Source organism: Homalodisca vitripennis, chromosome 4, assembly GCF_021130785.1.
Source record: "Homalodisca vitripennis isolate AUS2020 chromosome 4, UT_GWSS_2.1, whole genome shotgun sequence".
NCBI classification, from domain to species: Eukaryota; Metazoa; Arthropoda; class Insecta; order Hemiptera; family Cicadellidae; genus Homalodisca; species Homalodisca vitripennis.
Genome location: NC_060210.1, coordinates 158,855,751 through 158,872,171, shown reverse-complemented (window position 1 = coordinate 158,872,171; position 16,421 = coordinate 158,855,751). Strand labels below are relative to the sequence as shown.

The 16,421-nt window shown below is 33.7% G+C and overlaps 1 protein-coding gene across 3 annotated transcripts in view; it reads right to left on the bottom strand.

The window, feature by feature from the left end:
* Positions 1 to 15,848, bottom strand: part of LOC124360421 (NADPH-dependent diflavin oxidoreductase 1) — a 40,854-nt gene extending 25,006 nt beyond the window's left edge. The window contains exons 1-2 of one of the 3 annotated variants that reach the window (XM_046814041.1): positions 15,654 to 15,848; positions 5,771 to 5,883 (exon numbers count right to left, since the gene is read on the bottom strand). In XM_046814041.1, coding sequence (XP_046669997.1) covers positions 5,771 to 5,865 — 95 coding nt within the window. In that variant the 5' untranslated portion in view covers positions 5,866 to 5,883; positions 15,654 to 15,848. The remainder of the gene's footprint in view (positions 1 to 5,770; positions 5,884 to 15,653) is intronic. The other 2 variants (XM_046814038.1, XM_046814039.1) reach the window with 2 other exon arrangements.
* Positions 15,849 to 16,421: the final 573 nt, after the last annotated feature.

The window sequence follows — 16,421 nt, the reverse complement described above, 5'->3', positions numbered from 1 at the left end:
GGTCTATTAAAAAGATCCTTTGTTTCTGGAGATTGTTCCAATATTTTGTAGGCGGTCTTCATAATTCCATTTACTTTGTATAATCCAGGATGGTACTGAGTTACAAATTTGGCATCTTTTTCCACAACACTTAAAACATGGTTTGTGTTTTTTAGGCTTAGCTATTTCACTGTTAATTAATTTTGCAGGGTATCCTCTGTTGATTAATGAATTTGATAATGTTGTTACATAATTTTGGAAGTCAGTGTCATCTGTACATAGATTCTTAGCTCTTAGAGCAAGACCCTTGGGTATAGATTTCTTTACATACTGTGGATGGCAGCTATCATAATGTAAATATTGCATACTATTTGTGTCCTTGACATGAATTTTAGTTTTAAAACGACCGCTGTTTAATAAAACGTCTACATCAAGGAAGGTCACAGAATTTGGCGATGTTTTCCAGGTGAAATTTAGTGATGAAAAATCGTTTAATTCTTCTAGGAATTGTTTCAAATGTTCCATTCCATTATTCCAAACAAGAAATATATCATCAATATAACGAAACCAAGCCAAGGGTTGAAATTTTTGGGTTGATAAAAAAGTTTTTCTCGAGTAACCCCATAAAAAGATTGGCGTATGAAGGAGCCATTTTTGTCCCCATCGCTGTGCCCTTTATTTGATTTTTTATATATATATATATAATTTGCATACTTTAACTGTAACAACCTAATTTTAAATTTAGGATCTTAGTTTTGTAAAATTAGGATGAAACACCAAAGTATACGAAATTTGGTATTTTTGAACATTATTGGCAAAATATGATCATTATTAGTATATTCCAAAGTTATATGTTTACAGTACAATACAAAGTTTTCTTATCTGTATATCATTTTCATTTATTAATGAATCCTAGCTTATAATAAATTTGACTAATATTATATTGCTGTAAATATAATATTATATATACATACACATATATACAGATGTAAAAAAGTCCCACATGGGTTTGATAATTCCTGAACGATTACAGGTAAAGCAATAAAACTTGGTCCATCATTACTGCACCTATAAATCTACTTTTTGAAGTAACTAGCATTTTGTTATCATGTCAGGGGAATGGCCCGCAAGGAGTCAGATGGAAATCTTAAATTAGAGCATAGGTTGAGTAGTACATCAAATTATAGATCTCTATTAATAGGGTACAATGCCATAAATCCAACCTGAAAAGGTTCACTCTTTAAAAATTATGCTGTCGACATGTAGACCAATTTCCTCATGAGTCTCTTTTTAATTAGACAATTGTCAACTATTAAAGTATTTAGGAAGAAACAAAAGAATACGAGTTTAGCATTTCACCATATAGCCTTTATGAACTCAATCAGTTATACAATTATAATTATTGGTAGTTGTTTTCATTCAATTTTTTTTCTTAAGTGTTTAAAATTGTAAATTACAAAATTATACTTTTTTAGAAGATTAACCCCTGCAGTTCAGTTTTACAAATACATGATTGTATTCTGCAATTGGAGGGCTGCTATGGGAGGCTGTAGCAGCTTTCTCTGTCTAATGGAGGATTATGATTACAACTCGGCGGGCCTCACTGAATGGTCCCTGCTATTTTCTAATGGTGGTGCTTCTATCAAATGTTTTATAACTAAGCTTTAAAATGTAGAAAACTAACATCAATAACTTATTACAATACAATAGTAAACACTACAACTTTCTGTGTTTACTGCGACTGGAGTGCAGATGGCCAAGCAGTCTAAGGCGAACTTTGGGTTAAGTTATAGAGTGCAGGTTCAAATCTTGTCTGTGACCATTGGTTATTTACAATTAAAACCAAATGTAACAAGGTAAGCTTTTTATCAGTATTATTGACCTTGTACTTTATCAACTCTCTCCCTTATGCTGTTGGATAAGTTCTTACACAGGCCAGTGGCCCATGAGGACAGATAGAATAAGACCCTTTGAGTGCCAACGTCTGATTTTACCGGGCGACAAAAGGTGTCTGAAAAGTGCCAACGTCTGATTTTACAGGACGACAAAAGTTGGCCGAAAAGTGCCGACGTCCGATTTTACCGGACGTTCGGGAAAAAGTCACTAAAAATTGTAAGCTTTAATATTTTTAAATATTATCATATTGAAATGTTTGTGAAGAATTGTTCTTTTCAAAATAAATTGTTATAGTACACTTCCGATCAATTGACTAACGAAAATCAATCTAGAAGGCACTGACTTCACTTGTCAACAGATTGTGACGCATATTTCTCAGTGCGTTGTTTATCTCAATTAACATTTTTGACTGGCACACTAAGACATAATAGAAAGGGGATTCCAAATTTAAAGTTGGAGATACAAAATATTTGAGAAAAGACTACATGTTGCTAGGTTTTAGGGAAAACAAAGTCAAAGAAAACAAGTTCTACTGTTATCCACCAAAGCTAAAGCGGAAAATGAACGCAAGAGCAAAAATCGAGGAAATTCTATTCGCATAACTAATAAACCTAAAATGGTGCGAGATTATAATGATTTTATGGGAGGCATAGATGGGAATGACCAAATGCTTTCTCAGTATTTGGATGATCGCAGAACTGTAAAAGTTTGGAAGAAAGTAACTTTTAATATAATTGCCCGTATGGTACTAAATTCTTATATTCTGTACCAGAATAATACAGAAAAGCCTTTAAACGGATTACATTATACCATATCAGTTGTAGAGGACTTAGCAAAGGATTGGCTTGCATTGCAAGAAAACCGGCCCAATGTTTCAGATTTGGTGAACATTACTCCAACGCGCATTAGCAGGGTTGGTGCTGGTGGAGATACAGGTATTATTTATGGTCTCATTGAAAAAATTCCTGATAACAGAGAAAAAAATTGCTGCATCTGTAGCAGAGAAAGCACACAGGCAGGTGGCAAGTGAAAAAAATCATCATTCATATGTGTAAAGTGTAAGAAAGGCTTACATTCAAAATGCCTCCCTAAACACCATTGCTAAAAACACTGGTTAGGTCGAGTTTTAAATATTTCATGTGGATTTTTTGTGTATATATGTACTTTCAAAGGAGTTTTCATCAAGCTTAAGTGTGTTTGTATAGCTTTTGTGTTTATTTTACAAACTTTGAATTATGAAACTCACATATAAACATTTTTGGTTGCCATAGCTACCGGAAACAATGTGACAATAGTTTCTTAAAAGTTGTATAACTCACTCATTATTGAAGATAATAATATAAATTTTTCAAGATTTACAGACAATTGCATACACTTTCCAGTGATATGGACTAAGAACAGGATATGAATTTTTTTTGTCATAATAATTTGGTTGAAAAATGAAATTATCAAAACTGTTTGAATTTTTTTTAGGTAAGTCCATTTTTGGTATTCCTAAATTTAGTGTTATGGTAACTTTGTTATTTTATGTTAATTAAACAGAGTTTTCAGAGAAAAATAAAGAAAGAATCATGTTGATAGCTTATTAAATAATCAAACTGTGAATTTTTTACTAAAACCTTGCAAAAGGGCTGGCACTTTTAGTTACACCCACTAGAAAAATACCTGGCACTTTTCAGTATACCCACTCAATAAATACTTGGCACTCAAAGGGTTAATTTAAGTATGTGTAACGACCCGAACCCAATATTAATAATAATTCAAGAAATTATGCTTTATTTGGTTATATACAAATTTCATTCATTTAGTAAAATTTAACTAAAGACATAATAATTGTAAAGTGTACAGCACTGTCGAGGAGGTCAGCAGTAAGACTGCTGACAATGCAGAGTCAGCACCTGCGTGTGCTGGGAAGCGAGTCTAGTTCAGGCCTCAGACTCGTAGACATGTAACTCTCTGTTGCCCTATTTTAAAACTTTTCTAAATTCTTTCAATAATGTAATTCAATACTTTATATCATTCAGAAGTGCTCTCCCCTTTTTAACCAATGTAAATTGTGTGATTTCTATAAATTAATCTTTAATAAACAGTGTTTTTTAAAATTCAAACGTTGTTGCACAAACTTTATTTCTTTTTCCGGAATCATCCGGTGGTGGCAGCGGATACCAATTAATCCCCAAATCGGTCGCGTTACATATGTAGCTATAGAGGTAGTGCATTTCTTTGCTTGGCTTAGGTGTTGGTGCATGTGCATGTTTACAGAATCCTCAGTGATAGACATCTGTGAACTGACAGAGAGGGAAGCTACAAAGATGCCAGGTAATTATACTTTACTGTCTCCATATAGTCTCAAATGTGACTCCAACCAGGTACTTATATTGCACTTATATCAAGATATTTAGTTCATTGTTGTTTTAGTCTTCGGAACCTAATTTTAGATATTACATTTATGTCATTAAACAATCAGCGTTAAAACTGCACCGACTCTAACTGGTTAGAATGGTGTTTTAACCTATATAAGCCCAGTAACTTTCTGGTGGATGCTGGGTCCCCGGTGGGTATACAAAGGTTGAACTAATTGTATGCTACAATACAGGGTATCCCGTAACTCTCTGGACAAAGGTATATCACATTATTGCTGAGATCAAGACAAACAAATCTCACCATATAAACATGGGTCTCCGGTGCTTGATATCCATCAGTTTCTGATGTTTCTCATCAGATGATATGGTTTTTATTAAAGAATTAATATATTAAAAATTAATAAATTATATCATACCAAATTTGGCTCAAATGATAAGAAGGCCAGATACTACAAAATATTTTATAATGATATTATCTTTAATATTTTTGAAGTGGCAGCCATTCAAACTTTTTTTGAATTTCAGAATATAGCAACTTTTTTATACAAAAATTAAAGGATAATATTTGATCTAAAGTCTAATGACACCAAAATTATATAATAAACTAATAAATAACTGGTAACTTTGTTATTTTATGTTAATTAAACAGAGTTTTCAGAGAAAAATAAAAAAAGAATCATGTTGATAACTTAATAATCGAACTGTGAATTTTTTACTAAAACCTTGCAAAATGCCTTCAAAAGGGCTGGCACTTTTAGGTACACCCACTAGAAAAATACCAGGCACTTTTCAGTATACCCACTCAATAAATACTTGGCACTCAAAGAGATAAGACTTAAAAGGGGATTGGTCTACCTGTAATTACAAAATCATTCTTGAAGAAACAATTCTAACTTCAAGTGAAAAAATCTAAACCTATGTCTTGCTTGAACTGTGTATTTATAGTACAAACAAAATAATAAAATATCTGTCATAAAATTCACCAACTATAACTAACAAAACAATTGGCTAGACGTCAAATCGGCCAAAACAAATGACACAAAAATGGAATTGGGAATATCAAATTGTGCCAGCTAGAAGCAGGGAAAGAATAAAGTGTGTCATACTGAAACACTTGGATTCTAAATTTATTAGAACCATATTGATAAAAAGTAATGAGGAAAGACTTACTATATTATTTTACTATACATAAATTTAGCTGAATTTTTAAAGCAAGAACAAGTAACATTTTACAGCAGTGCCATGTACTACTTAAGAAGCAAATAGTACTAAAGTGTTTTCACAAATTATTTATTTTCAATAAACACGACCTTCCAAAATAAAACCGATAGCTACACATTACCCATAACAAGTTTCCATCATTCGCCAGGTAGATAAAAATATTGACTACAATATTTGAGTGGGTTTTTCCAGCAACTTGAGTTTCCGTCATACTTATGCTTATTATATGCAAATTGGTTAATGGCTATGTGTATGTGAATTACAACAAATATTATTGACAAAGTGATATACAAGATAAGATCATTAATTACCACCGAGCCTCTCTCCACATCCTTTCTGCTACTTCCTGTGCTGATCCTGTTTGGCTGCCATACAGAATAGTCAGTTTCCGTTTTTTATCATCCATTACTCCCCCACACAAGAGCTAGAAATGAAAATGTCTAAGCTTAGCTGAATTACAATAAAACATAATACTAGAGCATAAAAACACTACTGTAATTAAAAAATAAGATAAATAAAAGTTTAAAATAAATACAGAAACATCAATATTAATTTTAAGGCTGAAAAAAATCGTCTTATCAAGGTTTAATACTGCTGTTATTCATCTTATAGAGGTTTCTCCTCTCTCTCAGATAAACTATAAAACAAAGATATTTGTGACCAACCTCTGTAGTATGAACTATTTTTAATGTAATTAAAGCTATTTTTCAATGCAGCCTAGATAAAAAAAAAACACGCAACAATTTTTGAAACACAGTATCCATGTATGTATTAAACCACTTGTTATAACAGATCAATATTTCACACAAAAAATTGCAAATCTTGAAATGTTATCAATTTTTGATTGTTACCTTCATGAATGGTTACATATCCAAAGTGGATTATAACTCAACAATGGCTTTCACTACACTTTGATTTAAACTATTTTTCTTCAGGGAAAAACACTTTTGCACATCAATATCTACTCCTGAGTCTTTCATTGACAGTTCAGATTGATCACTGTCTGCTCATGCATCCTCCTCATCATCTTCAGCTACTTCATCTTCTTGAGGAGGATTTGAGGATTGAATAGAAGCCTTTAAAAGAACTTTACTCTAGTTTTGAGCTAGGCTTACTTAAGTGCGTCTGTGGGTGCTAGCATTAGAGGTTGATCATCATCCTCATCTTCGGGAATTGTCACTTAAAAGCAAAATTTTTTATAACAGTTAGAAACAGTTTTCTCTGTCACTCCAGGCCTTTTTTTCCTTCCTGAGGGAAAAGGACAGTTTGTCCTCGCGCTTAGTCCTAAAAGGACCTTTAAGTCTCCCTTACTTTAATTTTGTGCCTTCAAAGTCCGAGGCTTTTTAAAAAACCAATCAGATTTGAGGGCTCCTGTTCTCTGATATCCTTGGGGCTGAGGAGATATGCTCCCAGGTATCTTTTCCGAGTTTCTACGATGGCAGGACAATCTAACCAAATGTGCTCTGCTGACTCCTCCTCCTCTCCACAGAGTCTACACTCGTTACTCTGGCTAAGGCCTACCTTCATAAGATGCTTCCTTAGAGGGCCATGTCCTGTCAACATTCCTAATATAGTCTTATATCCTCCTTATTCTGGTCTAAGAGAGCTGTCCACCCTTTAACGTAAGGAGAGATAAACAATTTGGATAGTCTTAATCCTGAGGCTCTACTCCAATTATTGTGTCTTATTCTCTTTTCCCAATCTTTGACCAAAACTTTAATGTTGGAGGCTATCCCACAACCTGGCTCAGGCCCCACCATTGTGGATTCCGCTCCCTTTTTGGCGAGGATGTCTGCTTTTTCATTTCCATGAATACCTTCATGACCCTGGACCCAACCAAGTGTTACTCTGTTATTATTCATTGCCAGCTCTGCTAGAGCATTCTTACATTCCCAGACCGCTTTCGAATCAAACGAACAGATATCAAGTGCCTTCAGTGCAGCCTGACTATCAGAAAGTATTAGGAATTTTAATCCTTTAGTCCTCATTTGTATGAGCCTTCTGGAACATGAGTCTATTGCCATGACCTCTGCCTGAAAAACCATGGCATGTCTTCCTAGGGGCACAGCCATGTCGACTCCAGGTCCGTGTATTCTGTATCCTGCCCTAGAGTCAAGGCGTGAACCATCAGTGTAAAACTTCAGAACTCCTTTTGTAGGGTAGGCCTCCTTTTTAATCCATTTCTCCCTACTTCCGATAGAGACCATATATGGTTTGTCAAAGGAGTATTTCTTAACCGTTGCGTCTGACACTTTGGTTAGCATTTCAGCCTCAGGAAATTTTTGCAATATCTTCATGTGGCCTTCAAAGGAGGTAGCATTAATTACCTTTGTTCCTAGAAGCTTCATTGCACTTAGAGCGGCTGTTCTCACCACCTCCTGCCCCAGAGGAGTGTATCTAAGGACCGCTTCAATTGCTAGTGTTGGGCAGGATCTCATTGCTCCCTTGATGCTTAAGCAATGCTAGCCTTTGAAGACTCTGTAGCCTTTTAGCAGCTGTTGTTTGTTCTACTTTCGGCCACCACACTAAGGCAGCATATGTGGCCATTGGTTTTATTATGGTTTCGTAAATCCAATTTATCATTTTGGTTTAAGTACCCATTTGAAAAGTGGGTAAAATTTTGGTTACTCTAAAAAAATCTAAAAAAGTAATTTAATAAGTATGGTGAAGGCTGTACATTGATATTTCAACCCATTGGGAATATATCCAGATGTATCAGGACTTAATATACACCCTTACATGTAAGGAACCACCGTTTTCCCATAACTTTTGCTAGGATCATTGTAGAGTTTGGTTCATGTCATTGTATTTCTTTTGAATTTACCTTTCAAATGATATCTCACAAGATAGGAGGGATTTGAAAATTTCAAGTGACCCCCCTTTCCCCTTCGAAAAAGGGGAGAGAAATATTTTTATCCTTTATTTTATCCATAAAGTCCAAACAAATATTTTAATAGGTATTGTGAAGGTTTTATATCAATATCTCAATCTGTTTAGAATATATCCAGGCGTATCAGAACTTAATTTGCACCCTATACATGTCATCTGGGTGATACTCCTCAGTAATACCAACAGGTTTTTCTTTCCAATTATCGCATATTATATACTATCAACTGACGCACTTTTGTCACACTTATTTTAAAAAACAATATCGTTCCTTTTTTTAGTTTTTCCATTCAGCCATTACTAGCATGAAAATCGGTATAAAGGTGTTTTTAGTATTGAATATTACGCAAGTTTCAAAGGGATTTGAAAGAAATTCATCTTACTGAGGTTCGACTGTATTCTGAATTATTTTATTCCATATTACAAATATTTATACTGCATACCAGAAAATCCATTGTAATGTTCTACACATGATTTTACTTTGTTTAAATTAATTTGAAGCAATAATGTTAAACTAAATTACGTTAAAAATTTTAAAAGATTGCATTTTTATACTATGTAAAATAAATACAGGTATTTAAGATTATATACAATAAAAACACTTTAGTTATATTTGTACAAACATACATAACAATCTTTTCTACAAAATGATAGCCAATCTGCAATGGTATTTCTGCACATATTATGACGTCAAAACTACATTAATTTATTAAAAGGTCATAGTAGGTTTAGTACCAATTAATAGTAGGTGATTGTTAATGCATTCATTAAACTAAATTTAGAGCGTAAATAAAAGTCTTCTCAAGTACGTTTATTGTGTTTTGACAACAAACAAAACGTAGTGTTTGTTTTGACTTTTCCTGCAACTAAACACCAGTTGATTTTCCCCTTTAATTCTAGTTTTCATTTCCTCACTACAAACTGGACACTTTGGATTTAAAAGAGTAATATCATTATCCTGTAGCCACTCAAACACTCAAATAAAATTTTATACAAAAAGAGCATGTACTGCGCCATTCTTGACTCATAGATAACTTAATTTGAACTATACTGTTATTCTGTCAAAAAAATAGCAGCTGGCAATTATTATTTATGAATATCTATAGGTCATTTCCAACCAAATCTTATTTCCAACCAATTTTATTATATGGAGCAGAGACGTGGACGTGAACTAAAAATGATTTAAGCAGATTGCAAGCTGCAGAAATGAGATTTTTAAGAGGGATAGAGAAGACTACAAGAAGAGATAGAATAAGGAACGAAATAACCAGAGAAAGATTGAAGGTAGTTTCACTTGCAAGAGACAATGGAAAGAAGAAGAATACAGTGGATGGGGCATGTGAAGAGGATGGGAGATAATAGAATGCCTAGAATAGCACTGTCCTTTCCTCCTTCTGTCTCCAGAGAAGGAGGAAAGAGGAAGAAGACCAAGAGGAAGACCGAGAGGAAGATGGGAGGAACAAGTGTGGAAAGACATAGAGAGAAGGGGACTACAGAAAATGCAGGTGGAGGAAGAGGAGACCTGGAATGACAGACAAAAGTGGAGGAGGCTGTGTACGATGACCCGTGATAACGGAAACGTCGGATGATGATGATGATGATAATCTATAGGTCAAATGTTTTTATATACAATATTATAGATATTTCTAATCAATATTTCGATAATCATGGTGACCACTTATTTTATTGCAGCCGGGACAAATCTGAGCATAAGCCAAGGAAAATTATAAGATTAAAGGCTGACCTGGCAAATCACGAATTTGACATTATCAACATATTCTGCTCATCCTCCTGAACAAAAAATATATATGGTTTTAGGGAGTGCAAATGACAAATAACATGATTTTAGAGGGTATGTACATAAATAGTTAAGTTCTTAATGTTTAATGTTCTGTTTGTGTGCTATGTCTGGATATCTGTAAATATTATCTGCGGCTGGAACTGATAACGTATCTGTTATCTGAGCGCTCTGGGGCAGAAGTCAGAGATAACGTGTACTGTAGGTTGGATCGAGTGAGTGCGTGAAAATCATGGATCAACCAGCCACTAGTTCGACCAATCATAGTGAATTGGTGTTTCGTAAATATTATCTGCGGGTGGGACTGATAGCGTATCTGTTATCTGAAAGCTCCGGGGCAGAAGTCAGTGCTTCACTAGATATCGTGTACTGTAGTTTGGATCGAGTGAGTGCGTGACGATCATGGATCAACCATCCACTAATTCGACCAATCGTAGTGAACTGGTGTGTGGGAGTGTTTTTTCGGGCATGTTAAGAGTTTACGTTTCGACCGAAACGAGATTATTTAGTTTCTGTACATTCTGTGGAACACACTAATGGTAAGTGTTATCTATTAATGTCCATTTATATATTTATATTAGGGTTATTCATGATTTATTAAGTTTTTTACACGGTACATAATTACCTTTCCATTACAATTCAATTTATATTTCTGATCAGCCCCTCTAGAATTTGATATTTTACTGATAGGTACTATCTCAAGGGATGTTTTTCTTTCGTTGACATCAGCATGGGGCAGCACCAGGTGCTGCCGAAGCCTGCGCTGATGGCCGGAGGCACTCGTCTCAACTTGATAACAACTAATTAATTTGTAGCTCGAAATTTAAGAAAAACACTGTTCATTTGGATCAAAATTCTGCTCATTTCAGTATTATTTTTCATTTACATTTGCAAAGATGGTGCCACATCGTATGACGTCATCACGAGGTTGAATCATGGTCACAAAAGGTCACGTGATGCCCGATGTGGATGTAGAACATGGAAATATTGCTCCGCACATCAACAGTTGTTCCATTTTTGATGTTCTAGAACTTCGTTATTTCTCATTTCCACCCCGTCAAACCTTATATTGTTTTGTTCTGTAGGACGATTCCAATAAGTTAATAACGCAAAACTCGTATTTTGCCGCTCCGGCCGTTAATGTGACAATTATCAAGCCAAGTATTTAGATTAGGTATGCAGCCATTCTTTTGTTACGTATGTGACACTTAGACACATTTATGGTGAAATATAAATAAAGTAAAATTATATAAATACATTTATCACAGTTCAGTGTATATAGAAGGTGATTTAATTCAAAAGTATACAAAATTGGGCACAAAAATTTTTATTATTTTCCAAGCAATACATGTTTTTATGGCTGTTACGTTTGTGACATGAAAGGCACTCATCCTTAGAGTGTTAGGTACATAATGGTAAAATTCTGTTAATTTTTCCTTCGATAAAATTTAAAATAAAATAAATTGCATTCCTAATTAATATTTACGTACAACTCTTAATTAATCAATGTACCAACATGTTTTGAATACTTGTTAAAAATTGTGATTTGTTGTTACGTATGTGACAGGTTGTTTTGTTACGTATGTGACAAGTATAACTAGAGTACCAAGAAACCACTATTTATGATAAAAATAACAACTTATTCTATGTAAAAGTGATATCCTTACAACTGAACTGAACCAACAAAATAGGTAACTGTTATCAATTCACATAGAAAAACGTTACAATAAAACTTAGGTACTAAATTCACATATATGTATATTAAGGCTCCTTATAACTATTTCTACAATATTAATTTTTTAAATAAGTTGGGTACACTTTTGTTCTAAGTAAAACTAACCAGAACATAGTCACACTTTCTTTAACATGTACAGTTTTTGGAAACTGATAAAGTTACACGAACTCAACGGTTTTAATTTTAGGTTGTTCCAACACCCGGATAATGTCTTAAGTAGCCACGAGCCTTTCATCATTTTCATCAATTTTAAACAGTGTAGTATCCTCCCCATACTTTCTCAAGAAAGTGGACTACAATATCTTCATTTACTTTGCTCTGGCAAACTGCTACGTAGCGAAATTCTTTCATTTTATTACTTAATAATTTCACTAATACAAAGTCACTAGGATTTGGGTGTAGGACATTTCTATCAGTGTTTGATAATGGGCTCTTCATCTGTCTCCATCTGTGCATTTTCCAGTACTCTCATACTTATCATCATAAGATTCATCACTGTAAGCATCTTCATAGTGTAGCCGTCGTCGGGTTGACAGTTTTGTAGCGTCATATTCTTCATTCTTAATGTCAACTTTAAGCATGAGTGATTTTTGATGTCCTGCTAATCAGTATCTTGTGATCACTATATGCTTGAAAGTGGTGCATTGCTTGAATACCAGTTATTTGATGAATTTTACCCCCATCTCTCCTCAAGATGTTTTCTATTATGATCTATTTCTTCCTTTGAAACAAACAATAGCCGAATTTCTTTGCATTTTTTTTCCAATGTCACTCTGTAGAAATCTTCTGGGGTTATTAACAAAAGCTTTCCGACCCTTTACTGCTCTCCGTACAATCCTCTTTACCATCCCTCCGATACCATCTACAGCCCCCTTCCCATGGCTGGAAGCAAAAGAAATTCCAGTTCATTGCAATACCAAAGTCTTCCTCTGCAAAAACAAATATTTGACATAGTGTACCGGCTTTTAAATTGGCCAGCACAGTTATCAGAAAATATATGTAAATGTTTTACTTCTGGAGCTATTTGATTAATTTCTTTTACAAGAACTTTTATAAATGTCCAAACAGAGTTCTTACAATGCTTCAAATCATCACTAACACAAGCAAAACTATAAACTTTATAATTATGCCAACCTTTTATTTTTTGTACATAAATCAGTCTGGGAGGCTTTAAAATAAACAAATAAATAGATTAACTTGGTAGATAGGCTAGGTTAAACTAACTTCCTAAGTTAATTCTTCTTCAAATTGACAGTTTTTGTATCATAACTTAATGTGTCCACATACGTAACATTTTGATGTGTCACATACGTAACACAGTTTACTTGCCAAAGAATAATATTTAAAAATAAAATAAAAAATATCATATTAACAATCATAACTTGACCTTACTTTTACAAAATGTTATCCATGTCAACATTCTAGATGAGATGCAGTTTAAACTTTTTCATGTTTCTTGTTACGTATGTGACACTGTGACATACGTCAGAATTATTTGGAAATAAGGACTTGTTTTACTTACCAAGTTTTATTTAAATTCAGCTCAAGTTTATGTAAAATGTCCAAGCTTCCTCTCTCTAACCTCAAATCTGAGAAACACTTATACACTAGGTAAAATCAGCTGTTTTAAAAAACTAGATTATTGTTATTAGTTAGACTGTCTCATCAACAGGCAACTTTAACCTAGAATAAAAAAATAAATATACATCTTCTATTAAACTATTTTCTTTGGATTTGGTAAATTAAAGTATTTTACAACATAATAAATATGTCTTAAAAACTAACTTTAAATTTATTTCATTTTGACGTGACAACGTCTTAAATTAGGTTGCGGCTCGGAGTCACTCATGAAAAAGTGTAACGCCCGGTAACGTTACGATGCACCGTCAGTGGGTCCGCCGCACGGGATAAAGCAGATAACTATGTTTATTCGTGAAAATGTGGAGTGCTGAGATTCGTTCATTTACAACAACTACAACAATAAAGGTAAATAATTGTACACTGATATTTCATTATCGTAAACTATGATTGATTGATTGGTAATTCTAAGCAATATATGGGTCAACCTCGATTTTTCTCATATTACAATATAATAATGTTCCAATAGTCAATTAGAAAAGGAAATGACTAGAATTTCTTGCCGGAAAGCAGTTATAGGGAGCAGGCAACTCATATTACAATATAATGTTCCAATAGTCAATTAGAAAAGGAAATGACAAGAATTTCTTGCTGGAAAGCAGTTTATAGGGAGCAGGCAAACCGCGAGAATTACCTATTAGTGATCAGGGGCACTGACGTGATCTGGGCTTCAAAATTTGGAACTACTCGAGTTAATTTTTTTTCTAGAAGAGCAAGCAGCGCGAAGCGCTGCGCAGCGGGCAAGCATCGTGCGTGATCTTCGTATATACTAAATTGATTCAGGCCAAAGGAATGACACAGATTCCTTTACCAGATTTTTACGGAGATTTTGTATTGGGCGGATTATATTGGTTTACTTTGCTTTCCAGCATGTAATTAAATGTTTAAAATTGTTTTTACATACATTACCTGCATTATATTGTAATATGTAATAACAATTTATCAGAAATTTTTAATAAAAAAAGGATCACGCACGATGCCTGCTCGCTGCGCAGCGCTTCGCGCTGCTTGCTCTTTTAGAAAAAAAATTAACTCGAGTAGTTCCAAATTTGAAGCCCAGATCACGTCAGTTGCCCCTGATCACTAATAGGTAACTCTAAGCAATATATGACCGTCTGGCGGTTGCCTGCTCCCTATAACTGCTTTCCGGCAAGAAATTCTAGTCATTTCCTTTTCTAATTGACTATTGTAACATTATATTGTAATATGAGAAAAATCGAGGTTGACCCATATATTGCTTAGAATTACCGATTGATTAATTGTTAGATTGACACAAAAGTTGAGAAACTGAGTTTATAGGTTATGTCATACTATTGACAAATGTTGATAGTGTTAAGTAAATTATTAGTTTAAATCACTCTGCAATCAATCGTAATTCAGTCGATTGAGAAGAAACAGCGTGTATTGCTAGTCAAACATTTAAAATAACAAATTATAACCTCTAACCTGTCATAACAGTGCGACCAAACAAACGAACTAAACCGACCAATCACCACACGCGGAGTTAGAAATTTAACTGTGTTTAGCAAGAATTTCAAATTCCAATTTTAGTAAATGTTTTATTCAACTTTAACCATTTACAATAACAAATTTTAATTAATTTCAAATTATGTACAATGTTTTTTAGTAAACAAAATATATTTGTATAGTTAAAATTTGTGCAATTTTATTTTCATTCAATTCCTTGTTCCTATTGTGCAATTTAATAATATTCATATCAATAAATATTCTACCGAGAAAAAGACGTTGTCACGTAAAATCTTCGCCCGTTTAAAACCGACTTTACAGGCAACCATAAATTTTTTTTTAATACTGAGGTGTCTGTTATAAAAGAATGGCTGTAATGTTTATTTCTCTGAATACAATTTCACTATTACCCAAATTTTGACCATAAATTTATCTGAAAATTTATTTTTATTTGCCATTACAATTACTTGTCCTACCCTCTGTAAATGGGGTGAAAATGAACTATTGCTCAATAAGCTAGGCTAACTAATGAAAAGTTAAAACCTAATATCCTTGAGCAAAAGTAACCTATCAAATATAATAAAGAAGGAAATGATAATAAGAAAGTAACTACATTTTTATTTTAATCCCAAAATATTTTCTATATTAATAATTTTTACGACTCACTCACCTCATACAACTAGTTAATGCCAAGAACTATAAACAATTAAATACTTGACTTTACTACTAACAGACTGAACTTATGAGATGTGATAATAATGTATTGTAGGATTCAATATTGTTGTTGCTTTTAGATAGAATAACTTTTTTGTGTTCAACTTTAACATCATTAGGCAGGTACTAAACTCTCTCGATAGGTAGGCACAGCCTGGAATTTTGAAGACACATCCTGCACTGGGCACCGGAGTTGTTGAATTTCCGCTATTCAACAATAGGCGAAATGATTAAAAAGTCGTTGCTCATGCCAGGTGTAACTTGCTAATGGCTAATTACAACTAGGTTTGATGTGAATAAAAATTAGTACTAACTACTGCCTATTTGTAATTTATACTTCTCAAACAAACAAAACACACACACACACACACACACACACACACACACACACACACATATATATATATATATATATATATATAATTATTATTTCAGCCCCATATTTCAAGGGCGTAACTTATTACAATTTCTAGAAAATAATTTAAAACTCAGAGAATACTTACTGAAAGAGGAATATATGAAACTTAATGTTATATTATAATAATAATATTTTATATGAAACAATTATAATGAAACTGAAGAACATTTTGACGTGACAACGTCTTAAATTAGGTTGCGGCTCGGAGTCACTCATAAAAAAGTGTAACGCCCGGTAACGTTACGATGCCCGTCCAGTGGGTCCGCCGCACGGGATCCGCACGGGATAAAGCAGTTAACTGTGGGT